This window comes from Cantharellus anzutake (genome assembly GCF_015039405.1).
Source record: "Cantharellus anzutake strain C23 chromosome Unknown EI90scaffold_33, whole genome shotgun sequence".
NCBI lineage: Eukaryota > Fungi > Basidiomycota > Agaricomycetes > Cantharellales > Hydnaceae > Cantharellus > Cantharellus anzutake.
Genome location: NW_024066983.1, coordinates 764654 through 777766, shown reverse-complemented (window position 1 = coordinate 777766; position 13113 = coordinate 764654). Strand labels below are relative to the sequence as shown.

At 48.6% G+C, this 13113-nt stretch overlaps 1 protein-coding gene across 1 annotated transcript; it reads right to left on the bottom strand.

Moving 5' to 3' along the window:
• Positions 1-1132: 1132 nt before the first annotated feature.
• Positions 1133-5805, bottom strand: EI90DRAFT_3290423 (Fusaric acid resistance protein family-domain-containing protein; the record flags this gene model as incomplete). Its single annotated transcript, XM_039067219.1, has 17 exons — positions 1133-1728; positions 1802-2075; positions 2132-2269; positions 2324-2621; positions 2677-2728; positions 2791-2920; positions 2979-3029; positions 3089-3196; positions 3254-3288; positions 3343-3654; positions 3714-3879; positions 3953-4338; positions 4390-4741; positions 4793-4893; positions 4947-5093; positions 5155-5280; positions 5697-5805. 17 exons carry the CDS (start codon positions 5803-5805, stop codon positions 1385-1387), a joined length of 3129 nt encoding a protein of 1042 aa, XP_038914613.1. The 3' UTR covers positions 1133-1384.
• Between the last annotated feature and the right edge of the window lie 7308 nt (positions 5806-13113).

Here is a 13113-nt window from a genome sequence, read left to right as displayed (position 1 = left end):
AGCAAATGTTTGTTGTGCTGATTCATAATTTGAGCCCAAATCGACTTCGCTTCCATCCAATAATCACTTCTCCGAGAATCCCAGGGAGCCGTGAAGAACGACAATCCGTGTAATGCCAGTTTCAGAGAAGGCGTTTGTTGTATGGACGCACCCAGCCTACCATCTCCTACCATACGCATGCAGAAATATTTCCCTCATGTGTGGCCATAGCGACAGATAATCACAGTGGAAAGTAACCCCGGTATATGGTATTGAGTTGCCCTACCAGCCTGCTAGGTAGCTCCGTTACTAGTTGACGGGTTAGCGATCCCATCCCGATGCGAGACTGGGATCTCCTATCAGATATTCGCAGTCTGACGAGGTGGGTATATATATAGTGTATTGGCGGGCAAATGCGCCGATGAATTGAATTGAAACTTGGCCATTGACATGACGTGGCTTGTGCCAAGAGGCTGGTAACTTGCCCAGAGGCAACACCACTTTTTTCAAGTCCTCGTCTGTCTCCTGTGTGTTTTGAACGCTATCATTTTTGTTGGAAAGCGGCTCGCATGTTGGAATAAATATAATGGGCCTGCATTTGATCAGTATGGTAGTTGTGCGTGTAGCTCTGTTGGTTTTCATGTGTGTTGGTCTGTACAGTGCTAACACCGCGGGCCCCGACGGACGAGCTACTATACACGGCTTCTCAAATGGTTTCCTCACCCTGTGATGTTTGCCTGACGGGCTCACGCGTCATTGATATTTTTATGTTTCTGGGGAAAATCGTATTAGACGATCTGTGGGAGCCATACAGCGATGGTTTGCGGAGACGCGAGGATCGTGGGCACTGGGAGGCCGTTGCTTTGTTCTCTCTGGGTGGCAACAACATCCAGAAATTGTTACATATGGCATTAATGACGCATGCATCAACCAGTGGACTTCTCGGAGTATTGGCTCTGCCAGTCATTTCCCAGTCCAGTCACATACTAGCGGAACCGGTTCTTGCTCTCTCCAATTTGGCTCCTGGGCCCAGCCGGTCTCTGCCGATTTGGGTGCGTTTCATCTCAACGTATGGGTCACCTCTCCAAGTTCAGAATGGGGCGATTATATAACAACAAAGCAGCGACGCAAAGGTAGTCGAGAATCGAAGAGCGTGTGAGATGAGCCGCCGTTGGGAGGCGAACGGAGACCGAGTGGAGTTGAAACGAGATAGATCGGAAATGAGGTGCGATTTGGGTTCAATGACGCAGCTGCGTTGGACTGTATCGTTATGTGGTCAGCTACCCAACGCGCACGACTTAGCACTGCGCTGGTGATGGTCGAAATGTAATGTCTTTGATATAGAATTAGCCGTACAGAAGGTTCGGAATTAGTGCTGCGCTTTGAGTATGGAGGGCGTGCTAGGCTAGATCCACCGATCACGATTCCGTTCTGGTGTCATCACTGGGGTTATAACAGGTGTGCAGAGTGGGCCCCTAATCGTCCCTTCCGGGCTCAGATTACCATCAGTCTCGACAGCTGGTTGATCACCTTCAGCAGCTGGTGCCATATCCACCAGCCCCATCGTCAAGGCTGCACCTTCCCCTCCTAAGGAACGCGAAGGCGGAGATTGCCACCCGCTCAGTGGAGGAGGACTAAGGGGACCGACCGATAGTTCAGGGGCCCAGGTTGTAGTCCCGTGTAAGTGGCGCATGATTTGAAGGAGCTCTTCAAGGTGCTTTACGACATCTTCCATTAAAGCGTTTTCGGCTGGGAGACGCGCAGGAGGCAACGAAAAGTCTTCAAGTTGTATCATCTCAAGAGTTGCAGGAATTTATCATACCCAGAGCGTACGATGCGGCAAGAGTTCTGCGCGGTCTGTTTCGTGCAGAGCCATGCCTGGGAGCGTCTCTCGAGATTGAAGCTGTCCCATCGCTACCACCTGGGGAAGTGGCCCATGCACCTACACCCGTCAGCTGATACATTTGCATCGCCAAGTGCTTCTCTCGAATCAGAGCATCAAGCGCGTGTTGGGGTGAGGGCAAAAATTGAGGGAGGCTCTCTGACGTTTCGAATGCCATTTCGGACGCGTAGAGAGATACACAAATGCATGACACCTAGTCAAGGGTGAGTATTCGATTCTCATGGGATAATCCGGAGCAATCTGACATACAAGATCTTTTCTGTACGAGAATACATCAGTCACTGTTTCCTTTTTGGGGATGTTTTCTCTTATGCGCCGTAAACCGATGAAAAGGTCCAATATTCTGTGGAGTATAAAAATAATTTTCCTATAGGTTCGTAGAGGTTTCTGTGCAATTCGATCCAGATTCTCCCTACTACCATCGGAGGGGGAGGTACTTACAGGCAGCAAACTGATTTCCATCCACATCATATCAATTAGCGAATTTGCACGGAAGAGCGAATCATGTATGTCAGTCTCCAATTCAACCCAAAGCCTCGACTGCGACGCGCTACCCGGATCCATGGACAGAGTCAGCCTGTGCGGGAGTACCAAGCCTAAGAGTCCCATCGTTCGACAAAACAGCACGGCGTACTTAGTCAGTAAAATATATAGTTGAGTAAACTTCCGAAGAGTCTTAGCGGTCTGAGATTCGAACATGCGTCGACAATGCCGTGGGAACACAAAATGATTCACTAAGCTGTGAAAATGGATTAGGAATGTCTGAATATGTACAGCACACCTCGAGAACTCACACTGCAACTATAATACCTAGTGCAATTGCCATGGCTCGATTGACAGATATGGCTTTGGAGGAATGCATCAACATCAAAACTTCACACTCTAACAAGGGCCTATTATTCACGTACGAAGAATTGATCCGTGTGTGGCCTTGTTCCGGGTTGTAAATATAATTGGAGGTATCGTGATGGATGCGACCACTCCAATGGGAGCTACAGATGTCCGTAAGATCAGCCAAGAAATCGGGACTTCCGCAAGCTACTCAAATATAGCTTCTATAAGCAGTAGTCTGGCTAAGATGAACCAAAAAAATCACCGTATATAGTAGTACGAATGTATATGGAGTGCGATGAGCAATCAGCCATATCTACCATTTGGTTCTTATCAGACAATATTGTGAATAAACTGGGACTGGGAGACGCTTACCAGGCATGCCATGACAGCCCCAAGCAACGTCCCTAGAAGACGAAGTCCCCCGACTTGAATCGTGGCACCAGTGTTTGTTTCAAGAACGAAGATGTATGTCGCAACCATCTCAGCATCGACATGAGCACACACACCATGAAATATATATGCCCAATAACCTCTTACCCATTGAAGGTGATATTTACGGAACAAATGACTTGCTAACTATCCATTTAATAAGTCCACAATGTGGATAAAATTCATCTGTTGCTTGCCTTGATTGCTACTCGGCAAGAATGCTGGAAGGCTGAGTAGGAGGACTCCAATGCCATTCTTAAGCGCATATCGGAGGTTGCTGGAATGCTTGACACCGCGGATGGCGCGAGACAATCGCACGCGCGAGCCCGAAAGAGATGACCATCTATGCAGCACGTAGACCGGCATGCGCGCCAGTCGGGAAAAAAGCGACCAGTACTCCTGCTCACTGCCAAGTGTTCGATTCCTTGGAAGCGCAAATCCTTGATACTCTCCTTCGACCTCCATTTCATCACTGCGAGGGCTCGGTGGTATTGAACTTACAGCTCTTGCTGAGTGGAAGTGAAAACTGTAACCGAATTTTGGACGGAGATTTAGGATGTTGCCTTACCGATAGAATCTACTTTGGCTCCAGCATCGCTCCACTCAGCCGAGAGTGACTCGTTAAACCATCGACGCGTCAGTTTCGGGAGCCATAAACGACGTCGTTTGTGTTCCTGAAGCTTAATAGAGATGCCTCGCCCAATTCGGAGGATCAAGTCCGTATCCTCCGCGATCTATGCCCGCCGGGACGGTCCCAGGAGAGCAAACGGTCAGATAGGGTTAATTCCGATGATATAACGTCCTCACTTTTATAATGGAAACTGCCAGAAGAGACACCGAGAAGAGTCCCTTGGAGAAGGGTTCAGGCGCATAGAGGGCTGCCACAGGGGGACCGGATCCACTCTTTGGGCTCTCTACTGAAGCTTGTGCTGTCCCGAGGTTCAATTTGAGCAGTCGAGCGGCATCTGCCAGCTCCCGCATCTGGATTGCATAGTCCTCCGGAGTCGGGATGGAGAGGGATGAATTGTCTTTGGATTGTTTAATGTCGAAAGCGTCTTTGATTGTGCGCTCCACTAGTATGAAGGAGGCGTAAATCTTTTCTGTAGTCACCGTGGAGGGACCATCAAAAGACTCGTGGATTTGGGATTTTTCTGACGTAGATAAACGCATAGTCAAAGAAATGGTCTCTCCCCCTAGTCGCAACTGCATCGGAAAAGGACATATTTGCCGGCTGAATTGCTTACAAGATAATTCCGTCCGAATCCTATCAACTATGTTTGGAAAAGCCTGCAACTCCTTTACGTGGAGTCGACCGTATCGAGGTTCGAGAAAGGCGTGCGCATATGATCTACGCAAGCGGGACCCCAAGTCCAAAGCGTTGCCGTATGAACGATCGGAGAGATTTGTGGAGCCTTGCGGCCGAAATGCTCTTTCTACTCGTTCGGAGAGCGTGCTGCGCGTTGACTCCATGGCGCGGAGCAGCCGATGCGTGTATGATCGAGAAGATCCCCTAAGGAAGATGAGGGTAGAAAGCAAAGATGAAGATGCTGCCAGAGATGATATGATAACGAAGGTCGTCCAACTTGATGCCGGGACCTGTTCTCACGTCGTGAACCCCCATCCCTTGCCATGAATCAAACAACGCACACTTGTTTCTCCAATCCCATCCGTAAGTGAAAACACGGCAGTAATGGCTGCCATACGGCATGCCTGGGCTAGTCTGGGATACGCACTCTTGATGACACCAGCTGATAAAAACGTGTTAGACGTCCTGAACCTTACGGCATTATGCCATCCGCACCAGCTGTTGCACAGAGGAATAGAAACGTTATAGGGATGGTGCGGGCGGACGCCGAGTCAGGGCCTCGCCTTCTGCTGGCTACAGAGGCTAATGTCTTCCCAACATTGCAGTGGACCACTGATAGACATATCGCAGTGAAATTGATGACTTTGACAGAGGAAAAGTTCACTCAGTATCATGTCCGTAGCGTCAATTAGACAATACTAACGAGATCCTTCGATGTGAGTCCCGATATTGGGCCCTGGAGGAAAGGCCAGCTCCCGGAAAGTCAAAATCAGAAACGCGGAAGATGCAGCGAGTGGCCTGTTGTTCTCGTTCGAAGAAATGACTGTGACTATAATCACGCAAATAAATGTTGTCAAAAGTCGTGCAAAGCCGTGTCTGGCCCGCTCTCCAGAGATGGAAGAGAAGAAAGCTCGACAGTTTCGTTTATTGATTAATCTCAGTCTCATCAGTCACGACCTATACAGCCACCTTTGGCACCTTACCACAGTGTTGTGCGGACCTGGTCCCAAATAGTCCCAAAGACTGAAGTCCGTGAGTCCGACTCAATGGTCTCAAGTCTCTCTCACAGTCCGTGCAAGTCGGACCTTTCGGCGGGAAATCCCGATATTCAGAGCCGTCTGACCGATTCCTTGCAGGATAAATTTTGTTTATTATGGATTTTATGTTGCAATGACTGTCTGCTGGCATACAAGCAACACAATATAACTAAGAGTGTAAGAGTGATTCCACTTCAGCTTGAGTTACCCACATTTGCGACTTCACCCCCTGATTCACCACGTTTCATGTTGTGGGATTTTCGAAAATTTCCGAGCACAATCCCGTGCATTTCTGCCTCCCATCCTTTGCTTAACATGGGTGTCCCGAGTCCTATGTGGGAGCATTTCTATCACCTTGACAGGCTTTATGGAAATAATAAAAGCCACCGAGTCGCAAAATGCAAGGGATGTGTAGCTTGGCATGCAAGGACACTGGAGGCAGCGGATTCTGAGGCCATCTCAACTGGAGATGCTGCACGGAGACGCTCAGCAGGTGAACTACATGAAGCTGGTATGGATAATCCCCTTAATTTGATTCAAGAAGTGCTCATCAACCAAAAAATTTAAGCTCTTACACTCTCATCCGATATTCAAGGCACGGTAGAAAAGTTGGCATGTCATCTTGTAAAATGCGCGCATGCTTCCCAAGATGGGTGTGCTGAAGGACAGGCATGGCTAAGCCGACGTTCAACAACTCCACTCCCTCATGTGCATATAACACCTGCCAACAATCCATCATCAACTCAGAGCCACGCTTCTCCATCTGCAACACTACTTGTCCCTCCAGCCCATATTCCCCATCGGCGAAGCACCTCACCAACAACTCCTACACTTCCAAATGAAGAACAAGTAGCACTTGAGGAACAATTACTCCGTGCTATCGTGTCTGCTGGATGGTCCTTCCTTTGTGTTGAGAATCCGGAGGTTGTCAAGTTATTTTCAATGTTGAACCCGGCCTTCTGTCATATCCATACAATCCCGACCTCCGCTCCGGGCTCCCGGAACTCCGAACTCCGACTTCCGGAGTCCTACTTCCCTTCCGTCACCTTCTCCTTGCCGACTCCCAAGAGGTTATCCCACCTCCGGCTCGGACACCACCTTTGGTCCGACTCCGGAACATTCCGGTTCCGACCCCAACCTCGACACCTCCCAGACGAGTACGCAAAACCTATGCTCCCGACTCCGGACCTCCACTCCGGTATCCCGTTCGCGTCTTGTCTCCGGAACCTCCGGTCTTAGCTCCGACCTCGGACTTTGACCCCACCTCCGCTTATACCCATTGTATTGGTTAGCTCATTCCATTTAATTATGTTTGCCAATATTCCGGAGTTTAACCTCCGAGTTCGGACTTTCTGGACTTACTCCGGACCTTGCAACTATTGCATTGTCCATTTCAATTCCGCTATTCTCCCTCATTCCTATTTGGGCTGCTGCTTCCTTTCTATTCAGTCAGCTAGCCATTCCCCACTCCCAACCTCCTTCCTTCCTCCTTGGGCCTTGGCCCTTCATTCCTCCTTTGAGAAACACCATTGAGTCAAACCCTTGACCCTCGGTGTTGTTCCTCTTTCCATCTCCCTTTGTCTCCTTTTGTCCTACCCTCGCTCCTTTTGATTCCGGACCCCTCCTTATATACAATGTACATAGTAACTTGTAACCTCAGTCCGAAATCGACATGAATTCCCCCCAAGAGACTTTCCCTCTGCTAGATCCGAAATTAGGGACCCCTAGGACAACCAGCAATGGCACAGCGCTCCGCCTGAGTCGCTGAGGCTGAGGTCCTTCCATGCTAAGTCTCCGATTCCACTCTGGAGTCGTCCGAATCCACAAGTTCTAACACCTTCAGACTTCCAAATCGGAACAAACTTTCAGGACAGATTCTAAACACGGAGTTTGACCGACGACATGAGGAGTTGACTTGGTTAATGAAGGGGGCATATGCTACTGGTCAATGTGATGGGTGGAAGGACACTTCTCGGAACCACCTAGTTGCCTTTATGATCTCATCAAGGGGAATGGTAGGCCAGTTATTAGCAGAATTGACCTTCATTATAACTCAACTATTGAAAGGTACGAGTAACAAATGTGTATGACAACACAGGGGAACGCAAAACTGCTGAGAACCTACTTACACACATTAAGAAAGAAAAGGATTATATTGAAGGCCCTTTAGGTCTAAAGCTCATCGGGTGGGTATCAGATGCATCAGGAGAATCTCGGGCTGCATGCATTAGATTATTGCATCATTTTCCACGGCTCTTAGTAACAGATTGCTATGCTCATCAGGTATTTCCCTGTGCTCAAAACAGTTCCCATGCTAATCCATTTATCATAGATGCAGCTTATTCTCGGTGACTATATTAAGTGCAACAATGGAATGTCATTGCGATTGGCACAGGCGAATGAGATAATCAATTGGTTCAACAACCATTGTCTGGCGCTTCGTTTGCTATATACAGAGCAGCGCACTGTCTGTGATACTGCACACCAGGCAAAGGCCCTCATTCGGCCAGTAATCACAAGGTGGACATCACATGTATTGGCCATACGACGTCTTCTTCTCCTAGAGACATGCTTCCGAACCATAGTGTTGAAAAGCTGGAGTGAACTTGAGTTTGCTGCTGGTACTAGGGGTGATTCAGTGAATAAAGCGCGCCAGATCATCTCAATCATTGAAGATAATGGTTTCTGGAATGATTTAAAACAGTGAGCTAGTATGATACCGGGATCACAAACGATATTGATAATTCCGTCTGATATCTAGGATAAAGAACCATATAGAGCCCCTTGCAGTCGCCGTGAATGTTTGTCAAGGTTCCAATACCAGGGCAGACCAAGTCGCACTCATCTTTGGCCGACTCTACAAGCACTACACCGATATGTCTTTTGCCGACATATTGTCTTCTAGTGAACACTCTCCCATTGATGCTATTCTCTCTAGTCTTGATGCCCACTGGAGCAAAATAGACCATGATTTTTTTATAGTTGCAGTCACCCTTAATCCGTTCATCAAAACTTCCCTCTTCACCCCACTAGTCTCTACCGGGATCTTGGTGACAATGATCGAGCGTCTATATTGCCGTGTGTTTGAAACCACCACACCACCACAAACATTGGGCCAGCGCGCTATTGCGTACCTGACAGACAGCTATGATACATTTGGGTATCAGGGTGGGGACTGGAGTTGTCAGAGACCAGATTCGAGATGAGGGAATGTCTCCGTAATGGAGGGCTTCGGCCTCAGCGACTTCTGCCAAGAGCGCTGTGCCTAGTGACACGTCCGTGCCCTAACTTACTGACTGGCAATTAGAACCTAGGGGGGTAACTCTAGTTGATTTTTCTACTGGGGCGTAACCTATGTACAAGTGGGATATATATATGGTTACAGCGGGGATGGGTCCGCAATTGGCGGAGCCGAACAGAGCGGAGCTAACGGGGTTTAAGCATTAGCCGACTGAATATTACTGACGAGTCGGTTCGCGGGGTTAGCAGAAAGGCAGGCATTAACCCAGAAACGGAAAGGAGGGATAGGCCCGAAGGTGGGCTCTGCAGGGCAGGCGAGTGTATTGCCCAGCGGAGGCGGGGGTGCGCTAGCGGACGTCGGAGCTGTCCGGAAGTCCTCGGGGCTCCGTACTTAGGGAGGCGTAGGTAATAAATTGGAATGAGGGGGTGGTGACCATCGAGGGGTACCGAGAGGATTGCGGAATACGGGGGCTCCGAGGTTAGTGAGGGAGGAACGGAGTTGGACCGGAGGGATCGGAGGAACCGGAAGTCGATGGCCGGGGATGGATATGACAGGAGTCTGGCTAATCTTCGCAATCGCATACCGGTATGCAAATTTTTCCTTCACATCCTACTCAAGCTGATTATTGTCACTCCACTAGGATTCCAATCCAATGATGGCTTGGAGATGTGCTCACAATGATGACCCACTAGCGCGGCTTGCTATTCTCATCTTCTCCTTTGTGTGCAATTCAGCTGATTCAGAGCGCTTCTTTTCTATCACTGGTGACACAAAGAGCCCTGCACGCAATCGACTATCTGTTGAGAAGATGGTGAAAATCTCATCTATCAAACTAGACCTAAATCGCCAACATGCAATCGAAGGTTCACATAGAAAGAGAGTCCGCTGTTCATTTGGACTTGCTCCTTCTGCTAGTGACTGTGACCCATCCAGGGGCCGTTTGGAGCCCAAGCACGGACATCCTTCATGCATTCCTGATGAAATAAACCATGGATATCATTCTTTCCATGCCCAGCTTCTTGAGGACCTCACAAGTGACCACGATGCAGAGATGAATTTTAATCCACCATTAAGATCCTCTGAAGTAGGTTCCATTTTTCATCCCTACTAAAGTATCTACTCACAATCTGCCCTCAGGGCATAAGTTTTCAGGGGAGAAGGGTGCGCGATATCTTCAATTTGACACGTGATTCAATGTGGGACCTTTACTGGATCCAGGGTGAGCGCAATATTGCACTAGAAACTGAGATGGAGGACCTCTTAACACGAGAGAGAAGCTTAGACCTAGATGGGAGTCTAGAGACAGTGGCAGGATGGAGTATTAGCGTGGCGCATTGAGCGCTTGTAGTTAAATCCGTTAGTCCATTTTAACTCCGTTGGCTCAGACCTGAGATGGACCGAGACTCCCGTCCGACCCCGGTCTGACCTGGGTCCCCGTGACTTCGAGTCTGACTCAGTCTTGTGCAACACTGCATTTGTGAAGAAGCTGGCCCTGAAGACATATCAGATTAAACCTCTACAACTACGCCTTTTCGATGGTAGCACTAACTCAATCATAACCCATGCCGTTGATATTCCCCTCCACTTCGCTTCTGGAAACATCACCCCCACAACTTTCTTTGTCACATCGCTGGATGGATCTTGTTCTCTAGTCCTAGGACACAACTGGCTTACCTGCTACAATTTGTTGATTGACTGGGTCTCAAGCAGTATTACGTTCTGAACTTCCGAACCTACCAAGACAGTTACTCTGAGCTCTCCCCCGTCTTCTCTGGCACCACTGCTGTCATCTGACATCCAACCATCTGATGTTCCACTGAAGGAGAGAACGAAGGAAGGTCAGTTGGGAGGTTCAAACGAGACCACCACCAAGCTGTTCCCTGGTTCTGTTAGAACGGGGCGGATTCGGACGACTCCGGAGTGGAATCGGAGACTTAGCGTGGAGGGACCTTGGCCTCAGCGACTCAAGCGGAGCGCTGTGCCATTGCTGTTTGTCCATTTGGTCCTTAATTTCACAGTAGGTGAGCAGGAAGTCTCTAGGGGGCATTTCAGGTCGGTTTCGGACTAAACCAAAACGAGTATGTACAAGCGCCGATATATATAATGGAAGGGGCAAAAGCACAAGGAAAACAAAGGGTAACCGAATCGGAGTGAAGACGTCCGAACGGGAACAAAGGGTAGAAGGAGCGGATAGGTACCAAAGGTCATAAGGCAGGACCTGTGATACATCCGAAAGGAGATAGGGAGGGCGAGGCCCAGAGGGGCAGGAGGATGAGGGGGAGTGGGGATGATGACTAACTGGCTAGAATAGAAAGAAGCAGTAGTCCAAATAGGGATGAAGGGGAAACGTGAGGAATACATTACAGGCGGCGAGAGTGCCGAAGGTGGTCCGCGAAGCTCAGGGGTTGCGGAGGTTACGGAGGTTACGGAGGCGGGGTTGGAAGTCCGAGGAATATTGGCAATGGTGTTTACGTAGTATGAGGTCACCAATGCAATGGACTAAGGCCGAGGTGGAGTCAAAGTCCAAGGTAGGGACTATGACGGAGGCTCGGAGTAAGGTACGAGCAGTGTCCGAGTGCGAAGTACGGAACAGCGGTGGAAGGTCGTAACTTGGCGGAAGGGTGGTGGAGGAGTAACGGAGGGAGGAGAGAGGGGACAGGTAAGGGGAGAAGGAGTGGCGGAAAGGAGAGTAGTCAGGTCCGAAGGTGAGTATCGGAGTGGACGGAGATAGGGTCGGAGAGGTAAGGGGGAGGTGTGTTTGCCAAGACCGAAGGTGAGTATCAGAACGGCAACGGTAGGTTATGACTCCGGAGGTGAAGAGGGTGGAGGTCCGGAAGTCGGGTTGGGGTCGGGTATGCACGGATATGACAGGTTCTTTAGTTAGGATGGGGAAGTGTATGTCAGGGACAGCTCCGAAAGCGGCAAGGTCCCTGCATGTGGGACTCAGTGGGATGAATAGTGGCTGTGCGTAGCGGCAATCCCGTCACAGGGTGAGTGTCCCCGACCACTTAGTCTGAAGTGGGAATATGAGAAGAAGGCTACTTCTTTGGTTCCCACTCCAGCCGTTATTATATACATGCGGGATCGGTCACATGGGGAGTGCCACATCACCCCTGCACACAGCCACGGCTCTCCGGGTGTCTCCATGGGAGATCCCGAGAGGGCTCGCTGTGGGTGCAGGGCGAGTGCAGCGGCGGTGGTGGCGATGTAGGGATGGTAAGATACAGGAGGGAAAATAGGCGTGCACGCCGGTGATACATCGAGCAGCGGGAAAGGTGGTCCATGTGAGAGAGAGAGAGAAAGAAAGAAAGGAAGAAAGGAGGAAAGGAGAAAGGAAGAGGGAGAAGCGATGCAGGGTGGGGGAGCAGAGTGGGGGTTGGGCGGGGCCTGCCCTGACAGTGTACTAGTATTATTTGTTGTAAATAGAGTACCAATCCGAGTGTTTTGGCTAATTGTATTTTTATGGGTTAGTCTAAAGTTTCTGGGAATTGACTTACAGATAAACTGAGCCCTGCGGAGCTGTTTCTTTGTTGAAATTTCTTAATTTGTCTAGGTGTAATTCTGTGTAGCGTTGTTTAATTTGGAATTTAACTTGAATTAAATCTTCTACTTGGTGAAGTTTCAAAGATTCTACTCAGTTAATGGATTTGGATTGTGTCTGGAGTGTCCCTTGAGTTTGTTTTATTTTTTGTCTTATTTTATTGCTTGTTTTAACAGTAGCAAAATAACTGTTTTGTGTTTACACTTTGAAATCTGGAGTGTTAACCAGCTCTCCTGTTGAAATATCTACTTAATATTTCTCTCCTTTATTGCTGCCTTTTACTACAGTGGCAATCTTAATTGTATATCACTTTTTCGCACTGGAGTGACAACCAGGAATGCTTGAGAAAAATAATACTCTATTTTCTTACTTCTCTGAGGGGGGTGAAAAGTCACAGAAAGGGTCTCCCTTTTATACTCCTTGGGTCGCCTTCCTTTTTCAAACTCTACCTCGTATTTACAGGATTTATTTACAGTGTATTTTTCTCAAACTGAATAAAAAATGAAAATTTCACGCTATAGTTCTACTGCGCTTTGCTGCAGTGAACTGCGGCTCTACTGCAGTCAGACTGTGCCTAGAATCCTTATTGTCCTTCCTCGCCTAAGCTTTTTTAATGGTTAATTAGAACTTGACTGCGCTGCATTTGTCGCAGTTACCTATTTCAAATTCCTAATATTTACCATAAAATTTGCTATGGCTCGGTGATTCTGAATTCAAACGGCGCATTACTATGCATACGGCTGTGCTGAGACCTTCAGCCAATTTATTCCATTTTTATTCAGCGACATTTAGTTAAAATGAGACTTGAAATGGTAAATGAGTGAATTATTCAGGTTTGAAACC